The sequence below is a fragment of the Oryctolagus cuniculus genome, chromosome 5 (genome assembly GCF_964237555.1).
Source record: "Oryctolagus cuniculus chromosome 5, mOryCun1.1, whole genome shotgun sequence".
Classification (NCBI taxonomy): Eukaryota; Metazoa; Chordata; class Mammalia; order Lagomorpha; family Leporidae; genus Oryctolagus; species Oryctolagus cuniculus.
This window is the reverse complement of record NC_091436.1, coordinates 65,863,643-65,883,094: the sequence shown is the minus strand read 5'-3', so window position 1 is coordinate 65,883,094 and position 19,452 is coordinate 65,863,643. Positions and strand designations below refer to the sequence as shown.

The 19,452-nt window shown below is 48.7% G+C and overlaps 1 protein-coding gene across 1 annotated transcript in view; it reads right to left on the bottom strand.

Annotated features, from left to right (window-relative positions):
- PREP (prolyl endopeptidase) overlaps nucleotides 1-10,491 on the bottom strand; it is a 125,924-nt gene extending 115,433 nt beyond the window's left edge. The window contains exons 1-2 of the mRNA XM_017345303.3: nucleotides 10,333-10,491; nucleotides 4,941-5,015 (exon numbers count right to left, since the gene is read on the bottom strand). Coding sequence (XP_017200792.3) covers nucleotides 4,941-5,015; nucleotides 10,333-10,377 — 120 coding nt within the window. The 5' untranslated portion in view covers nucleotides 10,378-10,491. The remainder of the gene's footprint in view (nucleotides 1-4,940; nucleotides 5,016-10,332) is intronic.
- Nucleotides 10,492-19,452: the final 8,961 nt, after the last annotated feature.

Genomic DNA, 19,452 nt, shown 5'->3' with positions numbered 1-19,452 from the left:
GCACCTGAAATGTGCCTGGTCTGAAATGACAGGTGCTGTACATGTTAAAGACACTCAGAATTTCGAAAACTTAGCTTGTGAAAAAAGAATGTGCAGTATGTTAATATATTGACTACACATTTACATTGGTTACGTATAGTGGATAGAATAACACACTAGTGAAGTTAATGCCACCTCTCGCTTCCTTCTTTCCTTTCCTCCTCTATTCATCTGTGAGCCAGGGAGACAGAGACAAAGTGAGCTCCCATCCACTGGTTCAATCTCCAAATGCCCACAGCCAGGGCAGGGCCAGGGCCAAAGCTAGGAGCCTAGAGGAACCTATGTATCTTTTTACTTTTTTAATGTGGCAGTTGGAAAAGTGTAAATTACTGGGCATGATCTACTGTTTCTTCTTCTTCTTTTTTTTTTTTTTTTTAATTTGAAAAGCAGTTACAGAGAGAGAGATAAGAGACAGAGAGAGAGAGAAGTCTTCCATTCCATCTTCTGGTTCACTCCCCAGTGGCCATAACAGCCAGGACTGGGCCAGGTTGAAGCCAAGAGCCAGGAGCTTCTTCTGGGTCTCTCATTTGGGTGCAGGGGCCCATGCACTTGGGCCATCCTCTGCTGCTTTCCCAGACACATTAGCTGAGAGCTGGATTGATACTGGAGTAGCCGGGACACAAACTGGCACCCATATAGGATGCTGGCCCTGCAGGCAGTGGCTTACCCTCCTGCAGCACGATGCAGACTCCTACTGTTTCCTCTTTACAAAACATTTCTGTTGGATTTTTCCATGGCAGAGGATTTGCTTCAGAGGATCAACTGAATTGTGTGTGATCTACAATCTAGAACATCTGCTATCAAACAGGGTTATGTGGGCCTTGAAATCTACCCCCACAATCTGCTCCACCCCTGATTTTTAGAGTTTTATGGGTTAAGTCTATTCTGATATTCTTTTATAAAGAATACCAGGGCCAGGTACTGCAGAATTGGATAACCTGTACTAAAGACTAGATGAAACAAAAGACCGACGGCATTTCAGACCATGGTGTAAAAGAGCCACAGATGTTTCCCACTTTTTTTGTGGAGAATGTAACAGGCAGCATTCTCTTTGTCTTGGAGACTTTGTCAAGATCCTCATTTTTACATCAAGGTATGGCTGATACACTTTATGGATATGCTTGCTTCCAATTACAAGTAGAAAAGGTTTGTGCTACTTTTCTGCTCATTAGAAAAACATGCCAGTAATTACTTTTGGTCTGAGACCAAATTTTAACCCATTAGATCCCAGAAGATAAACTAGCAATGTCAATAACAAGGCTATATGATGTATGGAAGACACTGAGGGAAGGCACAGAAGGCACACTCCAACACCTGAGTCATGCTGTTGGGTTAAGGCAGGAGCAGGTGTGGCCCAGGGTCCAGGTGCAAGGCCTACCCAACCTCCTGGCAAACACAGACATGAATAAATTCCTATAGCCTCCACCTTCAAAGCTATTAAAACCCTTATTCAGTTTTTAGAGTGATTCCATCCCTGGCTACACAGTGACTCACTAAGAGTCCATGGACAGGTACCCCAACTTCTTAATCTATTTTAGAGTGTAAGAATAAAATGAGATAGGGCATGCAAAGCTCCTAAAACAGTGCCTGGCACACAGTAAGCATCTAATAAATGCACACTACAAAAACAACAATGCATACTGTAATGCCACTGGCTTCTATGAAGTGGTGACTGTCAGATCACTAATTAGCAAAGTTCCATCCCCTAATTGGAGGCTTCACATCCACTAATAAGTGGCTCATCATCCACAGAACCAGTCATTACCAATTAAGGCACAGCAATGCTAGTGTTGTTAATACCTAAAATGTGGGTCACTTTGACATTGCTGAATCACTCAATCATCATCAAAGGCTGAAGAAATCCAGGTTTTACCCAATCCCTCAGGCAAAGAAATCACCATAGAGACTGTTCTCGGGATGGTTTTCCGAGAGATACACAGGAAATTCGTTCTCTTCTCTGGTATGTTCCCTCCATCACAGGTTAGGTGCTGCCTTTGAGTCTCTACTCCCAGGCTCCACCCCTATCTCAGCTCAGACCTGTGCTGCTGATCAGGGTCAAGGGGGCAGGGAAGGGTGAGGCAGCAACCCCATGCCAGCTCCTAGCTCCTCCCAGTCTTAGCTGGACACCAACTTCCACCACTCCTAAAAAGATGCTCACCAGTTTCTTACATTGCAATCTATGCCCATCCACCTCTATAACCCAATGCTTAAAAGAAAAATGAAAACCTGAGTACCATTGTTACCCAGGAGACGTTTTGCTTTCTTGCACTAGGAGAGAATGCAGGATTGCAGACAGGTGAAAACCATGAGAAAGCCTCAAAGTGGCGGAGTCTCAGCTGACAAGCCAGTGCAAGGGACCATGGGAAAGACAGCCATGGGATTCACTGCAGTGGGAGCCCATCTCTTCTTGCTCCCACTTCTGCTCCTCCTTACACCACAGCACCCAGCTTGGCTCTCCACCCCAGACTCTCCCTGTTGAGGTGCGGAGAATGCCAATCCCACTAGCCAGGTCCACGTTAGAGAGGGATGCTTTCTGGGCAAAACCGAATGGCCTTGGAAATCTGAAACAGATCTCCAGATCTATATGATGGCAGGGGACCCACAACACAGGAACAGCTAAGACACAGGCTCTGGAAGGGGCATGAACTTTTTTTTTTTGGCCGGGGGGAGAAATGTACTCTGGTTCAAAAGAAGCTCAGTTAAACTATCTGGAATGGTGGGACATATTAGGAACTGTGTATGTGGGGCCTGCATTGTGGCACAGCTGGTTAAGCTGCCCCTCTGTGATGCTCGTGTCCTGTATAAGCCAATGGTTTGAGACCTGGCAGCTTCACTTCTGATCCACTCCCCTGCTAATGCCCCTGGAAAAGCACCAGAAGATGGCCCAAGTGCTTTTCCCCTGCCACCTGCATCAGAGACCCGGATTGAGTTCTAGGCTCCTGGTTTCAGCCTGGTACACCTCTGGCTGTTGCAGCTATTTGGGGGAGTGAATCAGTGGATGGAAGATCTCTCTGTCTCTCCATCCCTCTTTGCAACTCTTTCAAATACATAAATCTTTTTTAAAAGGAGTCTTAAAAAAAATAGAAACTGTATACATGTTTTGTGTACTAAGTAACATGTAGTACAGTTTATAAGTGTCAAACAATTGAGGGAGAATTTGAGAAAGACTAGTCTCCTAGTAAACCTAATTAACTACATAGAGTATCCATAAATGACAAGTCCCATAAACCCCGGGGAGGAAAAAGTGTCCACGGGCCACAGCACTTAAGGACAGTTTCATTAACATAATGAGACTTCACCCAGGCCCTGGAAATGCTATGTGGTTCTCCTTAGGAATAGAGGAAATTCATGCTCTTAGAAAGAGCAAAGCCCAGAGCTGTGGCGTCAGCATCCCATATGGTCACTGGTTCATGTCCTGGCTGCTCCTCTTGCAATCCAGCTTTCTGCTTGTGGCCTGGGAAAGCAGTAGAAGATGGTCCAAGTGCTTGGGCCCCTGCATCCATGTGGGAGACCTAGAAGAAGCTCCTGGCTTCAGATCAGCCCAGCTCCAGCCGTTGTGGCCATCTGGGGAGTGAACCAGCAGATGGAAGACCTTTCTCTCTGTCTCTCCCTCTCTCTATCTGTAACTCTGCCTCTCAAATAAATCGATAAAAATCTTTTTTCTTTTTTTGACAGATAGAGTTAGACAGTGAGAGTGAGAGTGAGAGTGAGAGTGAGAGTGAGAGAGAGAGAGAGAGAGAGAGGGAGAGAGAAAGGTCTTCCTTCCGTTGGTTCACCCCCAAATGGCCGCTACGGCCAGTGCTGCGCTGATCCGAAGCCAAGAGCCAGGTGCTTCCTCCTGGTCTCCCACGCGGGTGCAGGGCCCAAGGACCTGGGCCATCCTTCACTGCCCTCCCAGGCCATAGCAGAGAACTGGCCTGGAAGAGGAGCAACCGGGACTAGAACCCGGGTGCTGGCGCTGCAGGGGGAGGGTTAGCCTAGTGAGCCGCAGCGCCAGCCAATCAATAAAATCTTTAAAACAGAAAAAAAAAAAAAAATCACAGAGCAGAAAATTCTCCCTTCCAGCCCCTTACTATTGTGTTCATGGTATCTCCCCTGGCAGGTAAGTATGGATCCTTTTTTTTTTTTTTTATTTGACAGAGTTAGACAGTGAGAAAGAGAGAGAAAGGTCTTCCTTCCATTTGTTCACCCCCAAATGGCTGCTACAGCCAGTGCTGCACCAATCCAAAGCCAAGAGCCAGGTGCTTCCTCCTGGTCTCCCACGAGGGTGCAGGCACCCAAGCACTTAGGCCATCCTCCACTGCCTTCCCAGGCAAAAGCAGAGAGCTGGACTGGAAGAGGAGCAACTGGGATAAGAACCTGGCGCCCATATGGGATGCTGGCGCCGTAGGCAGAGGATTAACCAAGTGAGCCATGGCACCAGCCCCATGGGTCTCTTACTTTTAACAAATACAAGCAAGTTCTTACATTTGTAACCGTTTTGTTTGATTGTTGATGTCATAAAGCCATAAGTAATCCAAGACTAGAATTCTATTTTCAAGGTCTGATATTTGATATGTAAAACTTTCTTTCCAAAAGAAATGGGACAATTTTCTCATATGTTTCTCTGTTAAAAATCAGTTTTCGTTCTTTCTGATATTTTCATTTCACATAGTTGGTTCATTATATCACTTTGAGCCACAAACATCATTCAAGACAGTGATACAGTTTTCCCTGGGAGCTAAATGTTTTTGTCTTTTCCTAGGAATCACGTGACAAAACCTGATTGTACCAACAGAGGTCCCACCATCCCACAGCAGAACACACAGGAAGAATGGGGAGGAAAAGCTAGCATTACTGGGATCCAGAGTTCAGCACCGGCTATTGAGGTGACTTATCTTATATTGAAAAATCAATATTACCTTCGTCTGCTCGCTATCTGGGTCCTCAAGCCAAACGTAAGGGTCACAGATTTTATGTCCATGGTAATCTTGCACCTGCAAAACACAGAATAAGCTATTAGATCATATTGACTCTACCCTCCTTTAAAATGAGTACCTTCTGAAGGCGATGGAGGAATAAAAAAGGGACAGGCGAAATTGTACTAATTGGCTTGCTTGCAACACATCTGCCCAAATTACCACAGGGAACCCAAGCTGGCAGGTTCACTCCGAGAAAAGAATGTTTTAGCTGGGGAGGGGAGGGAGATGAAAGGTCACCAGAGGAAAGGGCTCTGTGTGCAGGCCCCAAAACAAAGGCCGGCCACTGCGCTACAGAAACTGCGAGGTACTGAGTGACAGCATGCAGGGGGCACGGGAGAGGGGCACCATGCTGCCCGTCCTGGCCAGCCTGCCACTGCGCAGAACCACAGGAGCGCCTCCCTGCCCCACAGCTTGCCATCAGCTTTGAAGTGTAAACTGCCAAAAAGCAAGTTCCTAATGCGTGGGGTGATGATTCTGAGAAGCCGACTGAAATGCAATGAAAAAACCTCTTTAAATGACAGCCCTCTTCGTGTTCTACCTACTCGGAGTGAAATGCTTCCTTTCGCGGTTTACAAAAAGCAAGAACAAAGGCAGCCCCCACTTAGACTCCTGCTATTCGAAGACATGAAGTTGCCTGGTGTGAGCAGAGCCAGGCTGAGGGGCAGCCTCGCACCTGGAGGTGCAGGGTGCTTCTGCAAAGCACAAGTACCTGGGCCCAGCCGCAGGAGTTCCCAGGAGCAAATGGGGCTGCTTTTCACCACTCCCACCTGTCTGTGCCTAAGTAGCCTGCCCAGACCATACCACTCCAGGCCATCCAGGTTAACCCAATTAACTGAGACCAGGCCCTGAGCACTTCTGACTTTCTGGCTAGGGCACCTTGCTGTCAGGAGGATCGCTTCTCTCCCAGCTGAAGTTTTAGCCCTGGGTTTTGCTCTGTAATACCAGAAGGTGAGGGCCATTATTGAAGTAGCACAAACACCCTCCTGCAAAGGGAAAGTCTGGGGACTGGAGTTACGGCAAAGTGGGTAAAGCTGCTGCCTGGTGCACCAGCATCCCATATGGACACCGGTTCGAGTCCCAGCTGCTCCACTTCTGATCTAGCTCCTTGCTATTGCACCTGGGAAAGTAGCAGAGGCTAGTCCAAATACCTGAGTCCCTGCCGCCCATGTGAAGACCAGGATGGGGTTCCTGGCTCTTGGATTTGGCTCTGCCCAGACCTGGCTGTTGTAGGCATTTGGAGAGAAAACCAATGAATCTGATCTCTCTCTCCCTCTGCCTTTCAAATAAATAAATAAACCTTTAAAAGCAAAAAAGATAGCATGTGATGGAGTGTCAACCAAAATCCACTCCCAAAGAGTCTTCATAAAATTGTCTATTGTCAATCCTTACCTCTAAATTTTAGCAGAATCACACCCCTGAATGGAAGCATTTGATCTTTCCTTCCCATCTGCAAGTCTTTTATGTTTTACCCTCCATGAAGTGGTTATCAAATGTTTAAAATAACTACTTTCTTCCCATGGCAATAAGAAATCAGAACAGTGTCAAGTTGTAAAGGATCTTCCAATCCAATATTCTTAGGAGCAATGGCAGGCACAAAATGGTGGCAACAGGCCCAGGCCACACCAAGTTCAGAGCCAGATCTGGGATTAAAAGAGTCAGCCACCCACTGTCCCCAAATATCCTTCAGTGAAGACAGACCAGACCCTTGAAAAGTGTCCCTGGATCATGATGTTACTAAAACCCAGGCATCTCCAGACACATAAGAAGAAAACATAAACTGGAAATCATGTTAGTTATATAACTAAGCAAAGCCGTCGCCCAGTGCTGGATGAACTCAAGGTGATGAATATTCCTGGAATATCCACAGTTTCATAAGAGAACAGTTGATACCCTCCTTGTATAAATGACAAAACGTAATTCAGAGAAGTTAATAAAGGCAGGGGCTGGCTCTGTGGCCCAGCGGGTGAAGCCACTGCTTGTACACCAGCATCCTATTCTGGATGGCCAGTTTGAGTCCCAGCTGCTCACTGCTCCACTTCTGATCCAGTTCCCTGCTAATGAGCCTGAGAAAGCAACAGATGATAGCCCAAATAGCTGGTCCCTGCCACCCATGTGGGAGACTCGCTTGGAATTCCAGACACCTGGCTTTGGCTTGGCCTGGCCTAGCCCTGGCAGCTTCAGCTATTTGGGGAATGAACCAGCAGAGAGAAAATCTTTCTCTCTCTCTCTCTCTCTTCCCCCCTCCCATCCCCGAGTATGTGACTCTGCCTTTGAAATAAATCTTAAAAAAAGAAAGTTAATAGGGGTAAAGGCCAACAGATTTACTGTGCACTTGGAGGTTACCGTGAGTCAAACATTGTGCTATGGATTCCACCCCCATTAACCTGCCTGATCCTCACTATTATCACTGACACATTTTCCAGATGAGGAAAGTGAAGCTGGAGTGAGCTACAGCAACTGGCAGAGGTCTGAGGGTTAATAAGCAGGAGGGCTGTTGTCACCCACCTGTAGCTAATCCCAAAGCCCGTGGACTTGGCAGGTGCAGAAGGGCAGGACAGCAGGGCTTTCTCAGGACCCGGTGCTCTGTACACCAAGCTGCCTCCTGCGCGGGGCTTGCCCATACCTTCCCAAATCTAGTGCTGTCATCGACAGGAGGTTGGGGACAGTAACTGACCAGACGTGTTTAACCAGGACAAGAAACTGATTCTCTAGGACAACCCTAGGAGCCACAACACTGCCCCCCAACACACACATAATTTTTTTGATTTTTGAGAATATACTGGACAAATGGGATGATCTCATCACCAGTCTTTGAAAGCAAATCATATAGTATTTATATCTTCCATCTGGTTGAAATTTGCAAACCATTCCTTATCTCCCCAAGAGGCTTTAAAAAGAAGGCCCCGATAAGGCACTGGACCACTCAATTCTGCTCCACATTCTATTGTACGGTTCCCCTGGCCTGCCCACTGCCCTCGGGATACAGTGTAGATTCAAACACACAGCAGGCAGGACCCAGCAACCTGGCTCCGCTTCACTGTCCAGCTGCTCCAAGCGTGTCCAGTTAAGTGTGCTCTGGTCATGGCGGCCCTCCTGCCACCCTACAAACAAATGCGGTTCCAGGCAACTATGGCTTCATTTTAGCTCCAGGGCCAGGAATGTGCTTTCTCCCTTATCTACCTGGCCACCTCCCAGGTTCAACTCAAATCCCCAGCTCCTGATGGGGAACCAGTCCTCCACTCACTCCAACACTCTTCTCCCAGGCTGAGAGGCCCCTGCAGCGGGCCTGGATTTCCTGACAACGCCACCGCTTGAGGATGGTCATCGGCCCTGCAAAAGGCAATGTCATGGACTCCAGATTTCTGCTCAAGAGGGCAGAAATCCACCAAAAACGGTTCATGTCCCAACAACCCAGCTCAGCAGCAAACTGCTGCACATGTGGCAGAAAAACACACGCATGTGAAAGACAGAGAGCTACAGCAGTCTCCCTCCAGCACAGGTGGCGGAGAAACAGCCCCAGCCCAGACATCAAAGGCTACAATCTGAGCAAATGCCCAAGTCAAACCTAAATTCTGAAGCAGGAGAAAGATGTCCTCACGGAAGCCATCAGGGCTGGGCTAAGTCCACCGCTGCAGCCACAGAGGAGGACCCAGGCTGGACCAGAGCTCTGTTGCCTTGGCCACGAGGCTGAGGGTTGTCATGAGTTGTCTGATGATAAGCAGCGAGAGAGTACTAAAACCTACAGTACGCCCTGCTGAGTTAATTATCTGCAAGCTTTTAGATCTCTTCATAAAATTCCCACCCTCTCAGCAACTGTAAACACAGACAAATGAACTGTAGGATGGTGGTCCCCAAAGGCGGGAACTTCAGCCATCCTCTGCAAAAGCAACAACAAACAAAAACCTAAACTTGCATGCACCAAGCCACGGATAGGTAGCTCTTCATGTTTTATCCCATCCTGAAAACTAAGGACCTTAAGAACCAGAACCAAGAATGCCAGGCGCCTGGCATGGCACACTTTGAGCTAGTCTACCAGGTGGATCAGTGCATGGGTGACAAACTCTCACTGCAGAAGCCAGTACACCGGCAATAGTCCACACACACCAGCAAAGGTCAGGGGTCTGACGAAAGTCACCCAGCGAGGGACACACCAGAACCAGCACTCAGGCCTTTCTTAGCTCTGTCCTTTCCACCCTGGCAGCCTTGGTTTATCCTCACACAAAGCAAACAACCCTTTGCAACACGGAAATGCAAGGTCTTGGGTTTGCAGGATACATCTAACAAGCAAGCAGCTGAACAGAGGGTGACAACATGGTCACCAAATGGCCACTGTCCAAGGAGGCCCAGGCATGCATCAGTGCCACCTGCAAGTTCTCACTTGCAACAGTCCTTTACCCACAATCCTCAGGGAGCACTGTCTACTCCAGCGTGAGATGTTTCTTAAAGTACAGGCTTTCTGGCATAAACCGAGTCAACGAAAACAGGGGCCATCAGGAGTGTATCAGGAGAGAGTATTTTTATTCCGAGTCTATTTTAAGCCATCGGAGAAATCTGGCTATCAGGAAGAGAGGATCATGGCCACACACTTGGATTCTGCCCAGGTCTCCAAATGCCAATCTAATTTCTGCCCAGAATTCCACCCACTGGACCTCAACACTTAGCTGGAGTTCAGCCCCAGCTGAGGCTAATGGTTAACTCCGCCGCTGGGCAAAACGTGCTCATTCTGAAAAGGCCATGCCTTCTTCCTTCCTCTTAGCCTCTACCAACTCCTTCTCTCGTGCGAGAAAACTTGGACCCGCAGGGTCACGGCTGCGCCTCCCCCCAGGCCTCTGCCCTCCTCCTCCGCACCCCAGCAACCAACGCCCAGCCGCTGGCCTGGGGCCGAGGAGGCGTTCCACACGCGTTTTAAGCCAGAATGAATGAGCTGCCACTCTAAGGACTTCAACATGGTCGAGTTTGAAAAGTTTGCTTTTGGCGTTCCATTTTTACATCACACAACGCCCGGCGTGGACACTTTCTCCTACCGCCAAGACGCAGGGACACCTCCGGTGCTCCCCCTCTCCGAAGACACCCGTGCCTAGCCGGCGTCTGCCCTTGACCCCAATGATTTTAGGAAGCGGCCGAGAGCCGCATACCCACAAGGCTCCTTCGCCTGCAGACGGGCCAGGGCCGACCAGCCCGGGTCCCAGTGCAGGGGAGGAGCCGCGCGCCCCCGGCCCGCTTCTCGCAAACAAAGGCCGAGGGGGAGGGGACGGGAGGGGCGCGGGGCTGCGAGCCCCGGGCGGGGCTGACCGGCAGGCGCGGCACGCGCGGGCGCGGGCTGGGTACTCACCGCCGTCTCATCGCGGTGCACGTCGGGGTACTGGAAGGACAGCATGGCTCGGGCGGGCCGGGGGCAGCGTGGGGCGCGCGGGCTCTGGGAGTGGACGCGAACGGGCCGAAGCAGAGGCGCGGGCGGCGGGCGAGCGGCCGAGCTGGGGGTGGTGGTGGCGGCGGCGGCGGCGGCGGCGGCGGCGGCAGGCGGCTCTCGGGCAGGGCTCGCACGACCCGACAGGCGGCACGGCAGCGAGGATGTGCGAGAAAGCAGGAAGCAGCTGTCGGCGAGGCCCGGAGCCCCTCCCCGGCGGGCGGGCCCAGCGGCGGCAAGAGGGAGCGGGCGGCGCTGTGCGTGCGCCAGGCTGGGCGCACAGCTCCCTCTGCAGGAGCGCCGGCCGCGCCCACGCCAACCGGGCGCACGGAGGAGCACGCCGGCGGCGCGCGGCGCCCGCACACGGCCGACCGCGCCAGCCGCGCCTCCCCACGCCGGTCGCCGAGGACCCTCTTGGCCACCGTGTCGGGGCCCGGCGAATGAACCGCGGGCGGTGGTGATTAATGAAACGATTCCCCTGCGTTCCACAACCTGCAGGTTCCCGGGATGTGCAGGGGCGGCCAGGGGAGACCTTGCCGCTCCCCAGCCGTGGGGGCGGAGGGCTTGGGGTAGCTTAATTTGCACTGCCTGGGACTCTTAAGAGGGAAGACTTAAGAGGGAAGAAGTAATAGGGGTCACCATGACCGAAAAGGAAACACGTCTCCCTTCACCGCAGCACCCCTAGTGGACACTGAGTGGTTCGGCGTCGTGGTTGGGGAGGACACTTGAGGAATTCGAAGGACAATACCGGAGCCCTTATTTGAAATTTGCTGTTAGAGAGGGGACTAGGGTGGGAGGACTGGTAATCGTCTAGAATCTTGGATTCCTCCTGCTGGTTCTTGTTTTCACCTCTTGTGTACCTGGGTGTTTACTGAACACCTACTGTTGGTGCAGAAAAAAAAGGTAACAAGATGCTTGACCTCAACCCCATAAAAATGCAGCAGCTACCTGCCTCCACTCTTGAGCGGCGATCCAAGTCCTGGTCTTGCTTTCTGGGTCATCTGCAAAAGGCTTTTTGGTCCCAGTCAGCATTACTCCCGGGTGTGTTTCCTATCCCTGGCTTCCTCAGTGTCCTGGCAAAGGGCGTGGGCATGGCCACAAAGTCCTTCACCTCGTGGTAAATACTGTGCACTTGGCTCTTCTGTTTATTTTGTGGCGTTGCCCCACTTCCACGCCTCTCCGGGAGCCTAGCGGTTTTTGTTTTAGGTGGGATGTCTAATAGGAACTTCTGCATCTGTTCCCATGCTTCCCAATTTGGGCCATCTGGAAACCCTCAGATCTGGGAAAACTCACGCTATTGATGTGGAACGTGGTGCAGACATGCACGGGAGTTTTAGCACCCTATTCTGCAGCCTGGGAGCACTCCTCATCCCACTCATCATCTTCTGCCTTCCTGGCCGTCCCCTGACCCAGCAGGCCACCAAGCGTAGCCGCCTCCTCTGCTCTTTGTGGGCAGTTCTTTAATAGCAACTTAGGGACACTTGACTCAGCAGGTCAATAATAATAACAATAACAATAGTAGTAAGTACTTATTGAGAGCCTTTTAGGCACAAGGAAATTATATGTTTTAAACTTCCTTGGATAAGAACGAGTATTATTGGACTGACATTGTGGCACAGTGCGTTTAGCCACCCACGTGTAATGCATTTGGAGTGCAGGTTCCAGCCCCAGGTGCTCTGCTTTTCCAATTCAGCCCCCTGCTAATGCACCTGGGAGAGTGGCAGAGGATGGCCCACGTATGTAGGCCTCTGACTCCGGTGTGGGAGACCAACATAGAGTTCCTGGCTCCTAGCTTCAGCCTGGCCCAGCCCCAGCTGTTGCAACTGTTTGGGGAGTGAACCAGCAGATCGAAGATCTCTCTCTGCCTTTCAAATAAATAAAAATAAATACAAAAAAACCCTAATATTATCCCACTTTTATAATTTTGGTAAACTAGGACTGGCTTATGTCCAGAGCTTGACAAATAATAATATATTAATTACAATAGAGTGCAAAAAGGTGCCAGTATTCAAAGTGAGGTCCTGTGGTGCTAAGACTCATTCTTAATCCCCTGATGGTCATCTTTCTCATAGATAAGTAGGGTTACCTGATAGACTGCAAGGGTACCCATTAATAGAGGGAACTTCCAGCCGGCGCCACGGCTCACTAGGCTAATCCTCCACCTGTGGCACTGGCACCCCTGGTTCTAGTCCTGGTCGGGGCGCCGGATTCTGTCCCAGTTTCTCTCCTTCCAGTCCAGCTCTCTGCTGTGGCCTGGGAGGGCAGTGGAGGATGGCCCAGATCCTTGGGCCCTGCACCTGCATGGGAGACCAGGAGGAAGCACCTGGCTCTTGGCTTCGCATCGGCACAACGCGCTGGCTGTAGTAGCCTTTTGGAGGGTGAACCAACAGAAGGAAGACCTTTCTCTCTCTCTCTCTCACTGTCTAACTCTGCCTGTCCAAAAAAAAAAAAAAAAAAAAAAAAAAAAAAAAAAAAAAAAAAGAAGGAACTTCCTTTGAATGTCCACGAAGCAGGAATTGGGGTACTCCTGGGACAACTCAAACCTCAGGCATCATCGTCTCTTCCCTTCCACACAGTCTCTGTACCGAGCTTCCTTAGGCCCTGAAAACTGCAGGTTTGGACCTGCCCCACAGAATGTAACAGGCCACCAGCAGTAGACAGTCTGCAACTCGGGGGAGATGGCGTGGAAAGCAAGACAGGTGAGCACCCATTCCCCTCCTGTTGGCCACTCTGTCCATGTTTCATGTTTGTCTGGTACTTGGTGTGTGCTGTCTTCCTTAAGCCTTCTCACAGAGACCATTTTTCAGATGCAGGAAAGGAATTTCAGCATCTTTAAAGGAGTTTGCCCAAAGTCATCACACAGTCAAGATTCAGATTCACCCGTTGACTGCAAAGTCACCTTTGTCATAGAAAACGAAGAGAAAGTGTGTGATCAAACCATCACAGAAGTGGAAATGCTACCTCCAGAGTAAATAGCGGAGCACTCTTTAACCAGCGTCACTACAGACAGGGGAATAGCATGGACACTGGGAACCTGTGCTGTAACCTAGAACAAACCATTCTCAGAGCCTGAGTCCTTGGGGGTGTGGGGGCAAACAGAGGTGTAGAATGAGGTCCTCCAGAGCAGCCTTCAGCCTCTCCATTGCGGTACCACACCCCTCATACCCCACTCCATGCAGCAGAGCCACCCCCTGAAGGAGGCTGGTGGTGATCATTCACGCTTCGTGGCTGCCTCAACCCCACCCACATAGTCTTCAGATGGGATTTCTGGTAAATGCACAGGAGGCTCAGCCAAGGGCTTCAGCAGGGGTTGCAATTCATCTCACTCCGCACTTGTCACACTGTAGACAGGCTCTGGCTGAATTCACCTGGACCAAGAGGTGTCTTCTTATTTTCAAGGGCTGCATCTGCCAGGGAACACGTATTTCTCTAATTCATGAGGTGCTGCCTTTTCTTTCTTTTTTTAAGATTTATTTATTTATTTGAAAGGCAGAGTTACAGAGAGGCAGAGAGAGAAAAAGAAAGGTCTTCCGTCTACTGGTTCACTCCCCAAATGGCTGCAATGGATAGAACTGTGCTGATCCAAAGACAGGAACCAGGAGCTTCTTCTGGGTCTCCCATGTGGGTACAGGGGCCCAAGGACTTGGGCCATCTTCTACTGCTTTCCCAGGCCATAACAGCTGGATCAGAAGTAGAGCAGCTGGGACTCAAACTGGCATCCATATGGGATGCCAGCACTGCTGGTGGTGGCTTTACCTGCTAAAATACAGCGCCTGCCCCAAGGGTGCCTTCCTGTTAGCAGCTCTTACAGACTGATGTCTTGGCCATATCTTGGTAATCCTCCTTCTGACTCTGGTTTCCAGGCAGCTCGCTAACCTGCTGCTGAGTTGATGGAAAACAGTCATTTTGGACCACATTTCCCTAAAGATTTATGTGTGTTTTTCCAGTATGACTTTTAGATTCTTATATAGTCTTGTATATCTGATCTTTGCAAATGCAAAGCATGGACTAGCACCTAGGATACGAGTAAGGTTCTCTTTCAGGCCCAGCACTTAACTGGTTCACTGGCTTTGAACAAGTACACTACATTATCAGTGTTTTTAATCTATAAATTGAGACAATTGGGCCAGAAGGTTTCAAAGAATGCTAAGATTCTTTGATCTTAAGTCAGAGATATAGGAACCTCAAAACTGACTCAATTAGGATTAAAATGGTCTGGGCCAACATTGTAGCACAGTGGGTTAAGTGGCAGCCTGTGACACCAGCATCCCTGTGGGAGTGCCTGTTTAAATCCTGGCTGCTCTGCTTCCACCAGCTTCCTGATAATGGGAAGGGAGTGGAGGATGACCCAATTACTTGGGCCCCTGCCACCCACATAGGGGACACAGATGGAGTTCCTGATTCCTGGCTTCAACCTGACCCAGCCCTGACCATTCCAGCCTTGGGGAGTGAACCAGTGGATAGAAGATCTCTTTCTGTCTCTCCACCCCCACTGCAGTCACTCTGCCTTTCAAAGAAATGAAATGAATATTTTTTAAAAATTGAAATTGTCCCAGGAGAGTGCTGCCAGTATCTCACATACAGAGGATGGTAAGATTGGGTGGGCAGTAAGTACACACTGGGAGGACTTTCTTCACAGTTTTTTCTGTTTTCAAACCACTCACAAGGGCATATATGGCTCTAAGTGTCATGGCTAGGCCAGCGGTCTGTGATAAACTCTCAGATCTGATATTTTTTCAGGAACTATAACTGTTCCCTTACAATATCCTCCATAAGTATAGGCATATGATTAAAAATGATTATGTGAGGTATCTGGAACTACACTGGAAAATCTTGGTTTCTACCTCATCTCTCCCCTTCTCTACTTTTTGCCTGGCTGAATTGAGTACTGGAATAGAGGATAGGGCTGGGGGTGAGCATGTGTGGCTCAGAGGCCAAATCACTGCTTGGGACACCTGCATCCCCTGTCAGAGTGCCTGCTTTGAGTCCTGGCTCCTCCACTTCTAATCCAGCCCATGCCAGCGTCATGGCACAGCAGGTTAAGCCATGGCCTGTGTTGCTGGCATCACATATTGGAACACTGGTTTGAGTCCCAGCTGCTTTGCTTCTGATCTAGCTCCCTGATCATGCACTTGGGAAAGTAGTGGAAGATGGCTCGAGTACACAGACCCCTGCTACCCACAAAGGAGATCTGGATAGAGTTCCCAGCTGCTGGCTTCTGCCTGGCCCAGCCCCAGCCATTGGGGCCATTTGAGAGTGAACCAGTGGGTAGAAGATTTATTTCTGTCTCTCCCTTTCTATCATTCTGCCTTTCAAATTAAAAGAAAAAAAAAGATTTTTTTAAAAGAATGACTTTAGAGTACTTTTCTACTTTAGTTTGTGGAAATTATACCATTTCTGATGAAATTCCCAAGTTAGGAACGTTTTACATGAGGAATGAGAAATCTTTATTCATGTGCTGTTATTAGGAGAAAAATCAAGTGTGGCCCCCACATGTAAAATTAAATGGTTTTATTTAAAGAGAAAAGAAGAAATTATGTATTCGTCTGCCATTTTTTTAAAGATTTATTTATTTTAAAGTCAGAGTTATATAGAAAGAAAAGGAGAGAGAGAAAGCTTCTTATCTGCTGCTTCACTCCCTAGATGGCCGCAATGACCAGGGCTAGGCCAGGCTGAAGCCAGGAGCCTGGACCCACATCTGGGTCTCCCACGTGGGTACAGGAGCCCAAACACTTCAGCCATCCTCTGCTGCTTTTCCCAGGCCATTAGCAAGGAGCTGGATTGGAAGTAGATCAGCCAGGACACCCACTGGCACCCATATGGGATGCCAGTGCTGCAGGCAGTGGCCTTACCCACTACACCACAATGCTGGCCCCTCATCTGCTATTTTAAATTAAGAACTGAGAACTTAAAACAATTTAATTAATATAGTATACAGTTATACATGTATATACATATATGACTTTGTAACATATGTATATGTATATGTATATACATATGTTACAAAGTACTTGCTATGAAGTTAGAGAGATAAGAGATTACAAAGAAAAGGAGAAAATGAGAGAGACCAAGCAAGATGGAGAAACAGTACGATAGATTTGCTAATACTAGGAAAGGTCAAGATACGCATGGAAAGACAGTTTGGGATCAAACAACAAATACACAAAGGCGTGCAGAAAATCAGCGTTGGATCAAACAACAAATACACAAAGGCGTGCAGAAAATCAGCGTTGGGCACTCTTGTGCCGTGTGGGTTCCCTGTACTCAGTGGAGAACTCTCGGCAAACAAAAGGCCATATCTAGAATGGCTTTCACAGAAAACAACACTCTGATCTCGGAATCAACCCATAAGGCTTCCTGGTCGGGCGAAAGGCCTGCAAGAGCATCTCAGGCATGGAAAGACAAGACTCTGTGACAAAAAAAAAAAAAAAAAATCCTACACAGAGGATCTCCGTGAGACCTCAGAGGAAAGAAAGGTGCATCAAAGAAGGAGACACTCTTCTCAAGAGAGAAGAGAACATCCACTTTGCTTATGGCCTTGTCCAAATACTGATGGTGTCGCTCCCCCTCTTCGTGGAGGAACGACACTAAACCCTGCCTAGGCTTCATATCCGAGTCATGGCACCATTATGTCGCTCCCCCTCTTCGTGGAGGAACGACACAGGACCCTGCGCTGTTCTTTCGTCTGCTCGGCCCTCCCCGGGTTTGCTGCTGGTTCTTCCCGGGTTGGCTACTGTCCCTTCCACCTCCGTGGAAGGGCAGTTCCCCCTGGCCACATTCCCCACTTCCGCAGGGGAGCGGCACACCGCCAGCCGGCTTTCTCGGGGGCTGCACAGGTGTTCCTTCAGCTAGATGTTCCCCTTAGATGTTCCCTTTAGATGTTCTCTGGTGCATGCCGTCTCTCTCCTCCTTTATAGTCCTCCTCCGCCAATCCTAACTCGGCTGCCCACACGCCGAGTACGCTGCTCTCCTCCAATCAGGAGCAGGTCCTACAGTTTATTGGTTGAACTGGAGGCAGCTGTGCGGAAGCTGTTTACTTCTCTCCCAGCGCCATATTGTGGGAGAGCAGATGCATAGAATAAGTCTTAATTCCAGTAACTCAGTCTAGTCCGGTTTGCTCCCCACAGATGGAGTCTATGGTTACAAAAGGCTTCCATAGTCTAGGCAGCCCATGGCAAGAGCCTCGGATGATCACTGACATCATAAAAAAAGAGTGTTAATTGTTAAAGGAACAACAGTAGTCACTGTGCACTTGCTCCCCAGGTAGGACCTCTGTCCCTATTGAATTGCAATATGAGAATCGACTGCAAATTCTCTCCCCAAATTGTATTCTGTATGTTGTGTGTGGGTGTGGGGGCAAATTGTGAAATCTATGATTAGCATAGAGTTGGTCCTCTGTATATAAAGTCGTACTAAAAATGATCCACAATGAAGAAGGAGATGGGCGAGGGAATGGGAGGTGGGATGGGAGTGGGGTGTGGGAATGGGGGAAAGAACCACTATATTCCTAAAGTTGAATCTATGTAAAAATGCATTCATTAAATAAAAATAATAAATAAAAAAGGAAAAAGGCCCTATCTGAGTTCTCTATCGCAAAGGGCTGCCTTTGACAGACAAAATTCTGGTGCTTTTAGAAAGTCTAACCCAGTGGATTTCTGCTGATTGAATCAGCTATGGTTTATCTCAATCAAAGGCTTTGTGAGAGAACTGCACTGGCTGCTTATCTGTTCACTGCAACGTTTCACACTTCTTGGCCGGTCTCTGTACACGAGGGACTGCGAGCCTGAAGAGTCTTTTATTAGCTTCTTTCTGGCTAGGTTCTACCACAGGAAGAAAATGGACATTAGAAAGGGGAGGGGGAGAGGCCCTCTTTCCTGTTGGCTTAGGTTCTGGCAGTGGCGGGAATCTGCAAATCACTGGAGTCTGCTGCCATAGCAGCTCGGATGGGTCAGCGATGGAGAACTCTAGGCCCCAGAAGCCTTAGCAGCAGCAAGTCCAGCAGTTTGAAAGGGACTGTGGACAGCCAGGCCCTTGCAGTAGCAATGGGAACTCAGGATTTGGGCACTCTATGCAGTGGTGGCAGTAATGGTGCTGTTCAGTATAAGCGTCAGTGTCCTCACGGGGTCAGCACCACACCATTGACACCTCTGATCTTAGAAGTAAGGGTGGCCTCTGATGGTTACTAATCTCTACATAACAGGCCCTTTCTTTTTTTGTAATCATCCAGGCCATCCCATTAATAGAACAAATTTCTTATAATAAAGTCTCTCTGTCTGAAGTAGCTCATATATATTTCCTTTTTTTCCACCTAAACTTTTTTACCATGAATGTGAGGAAGAAGAAATAATATACAACATATAGAGACTCTCTCCCAAATAGTTAACTACAAGAAAGTATACAAATGACCCACTGAATCTGGAAAAAATAAAATATGACTCTTATGAAAAGAAAATAGGTAAAAATTTTTAAAAAGTCATGAATGGGTTAAATTTCCAATTAGGATGCTAAAGAGAGAATTAGTGAATTGAAAGGTAACTCAGTGGAGATTACACTAAATGCAACACAGAGAGGTAAGGACTTGGCATATTTGAAAGAAAAGGAGAAACATGAAATTAGAAACATCTTTGATTATCTCTGTAGTCAAGAAAACAAAATTCCATACTCATTCATGAAAAGAAAGACTTAAGGAAAAGTAGGAATACAATATCCTTAACCTAAGGAAACCACACACACACAGGAAAACAAGAAATCCAACTACAAACATCTTGTTTTTTATAAAGATTTGTTTATTTTGTTTGAAAGAGGTATGGAGAGAGAGAGAGAATCTTCCATCTGCTGATTCACTCCCAAAATGGCCACAATGGGTGGGGCTGGGCCAGGCCAAAGTCAGGAGCCAGGAGCTTCATCTGGGTCTCCCACGTGGGGGCAGGGGCCCAGCATCTTGGGCCATCTGCTGCTGCTTAACTGCATTGAGAGTGGAGCATCCGGGACCCTCCAGCATCACAGCCTGCAGCTTTTACCCACTACAGGCTGAGCCACAATGCC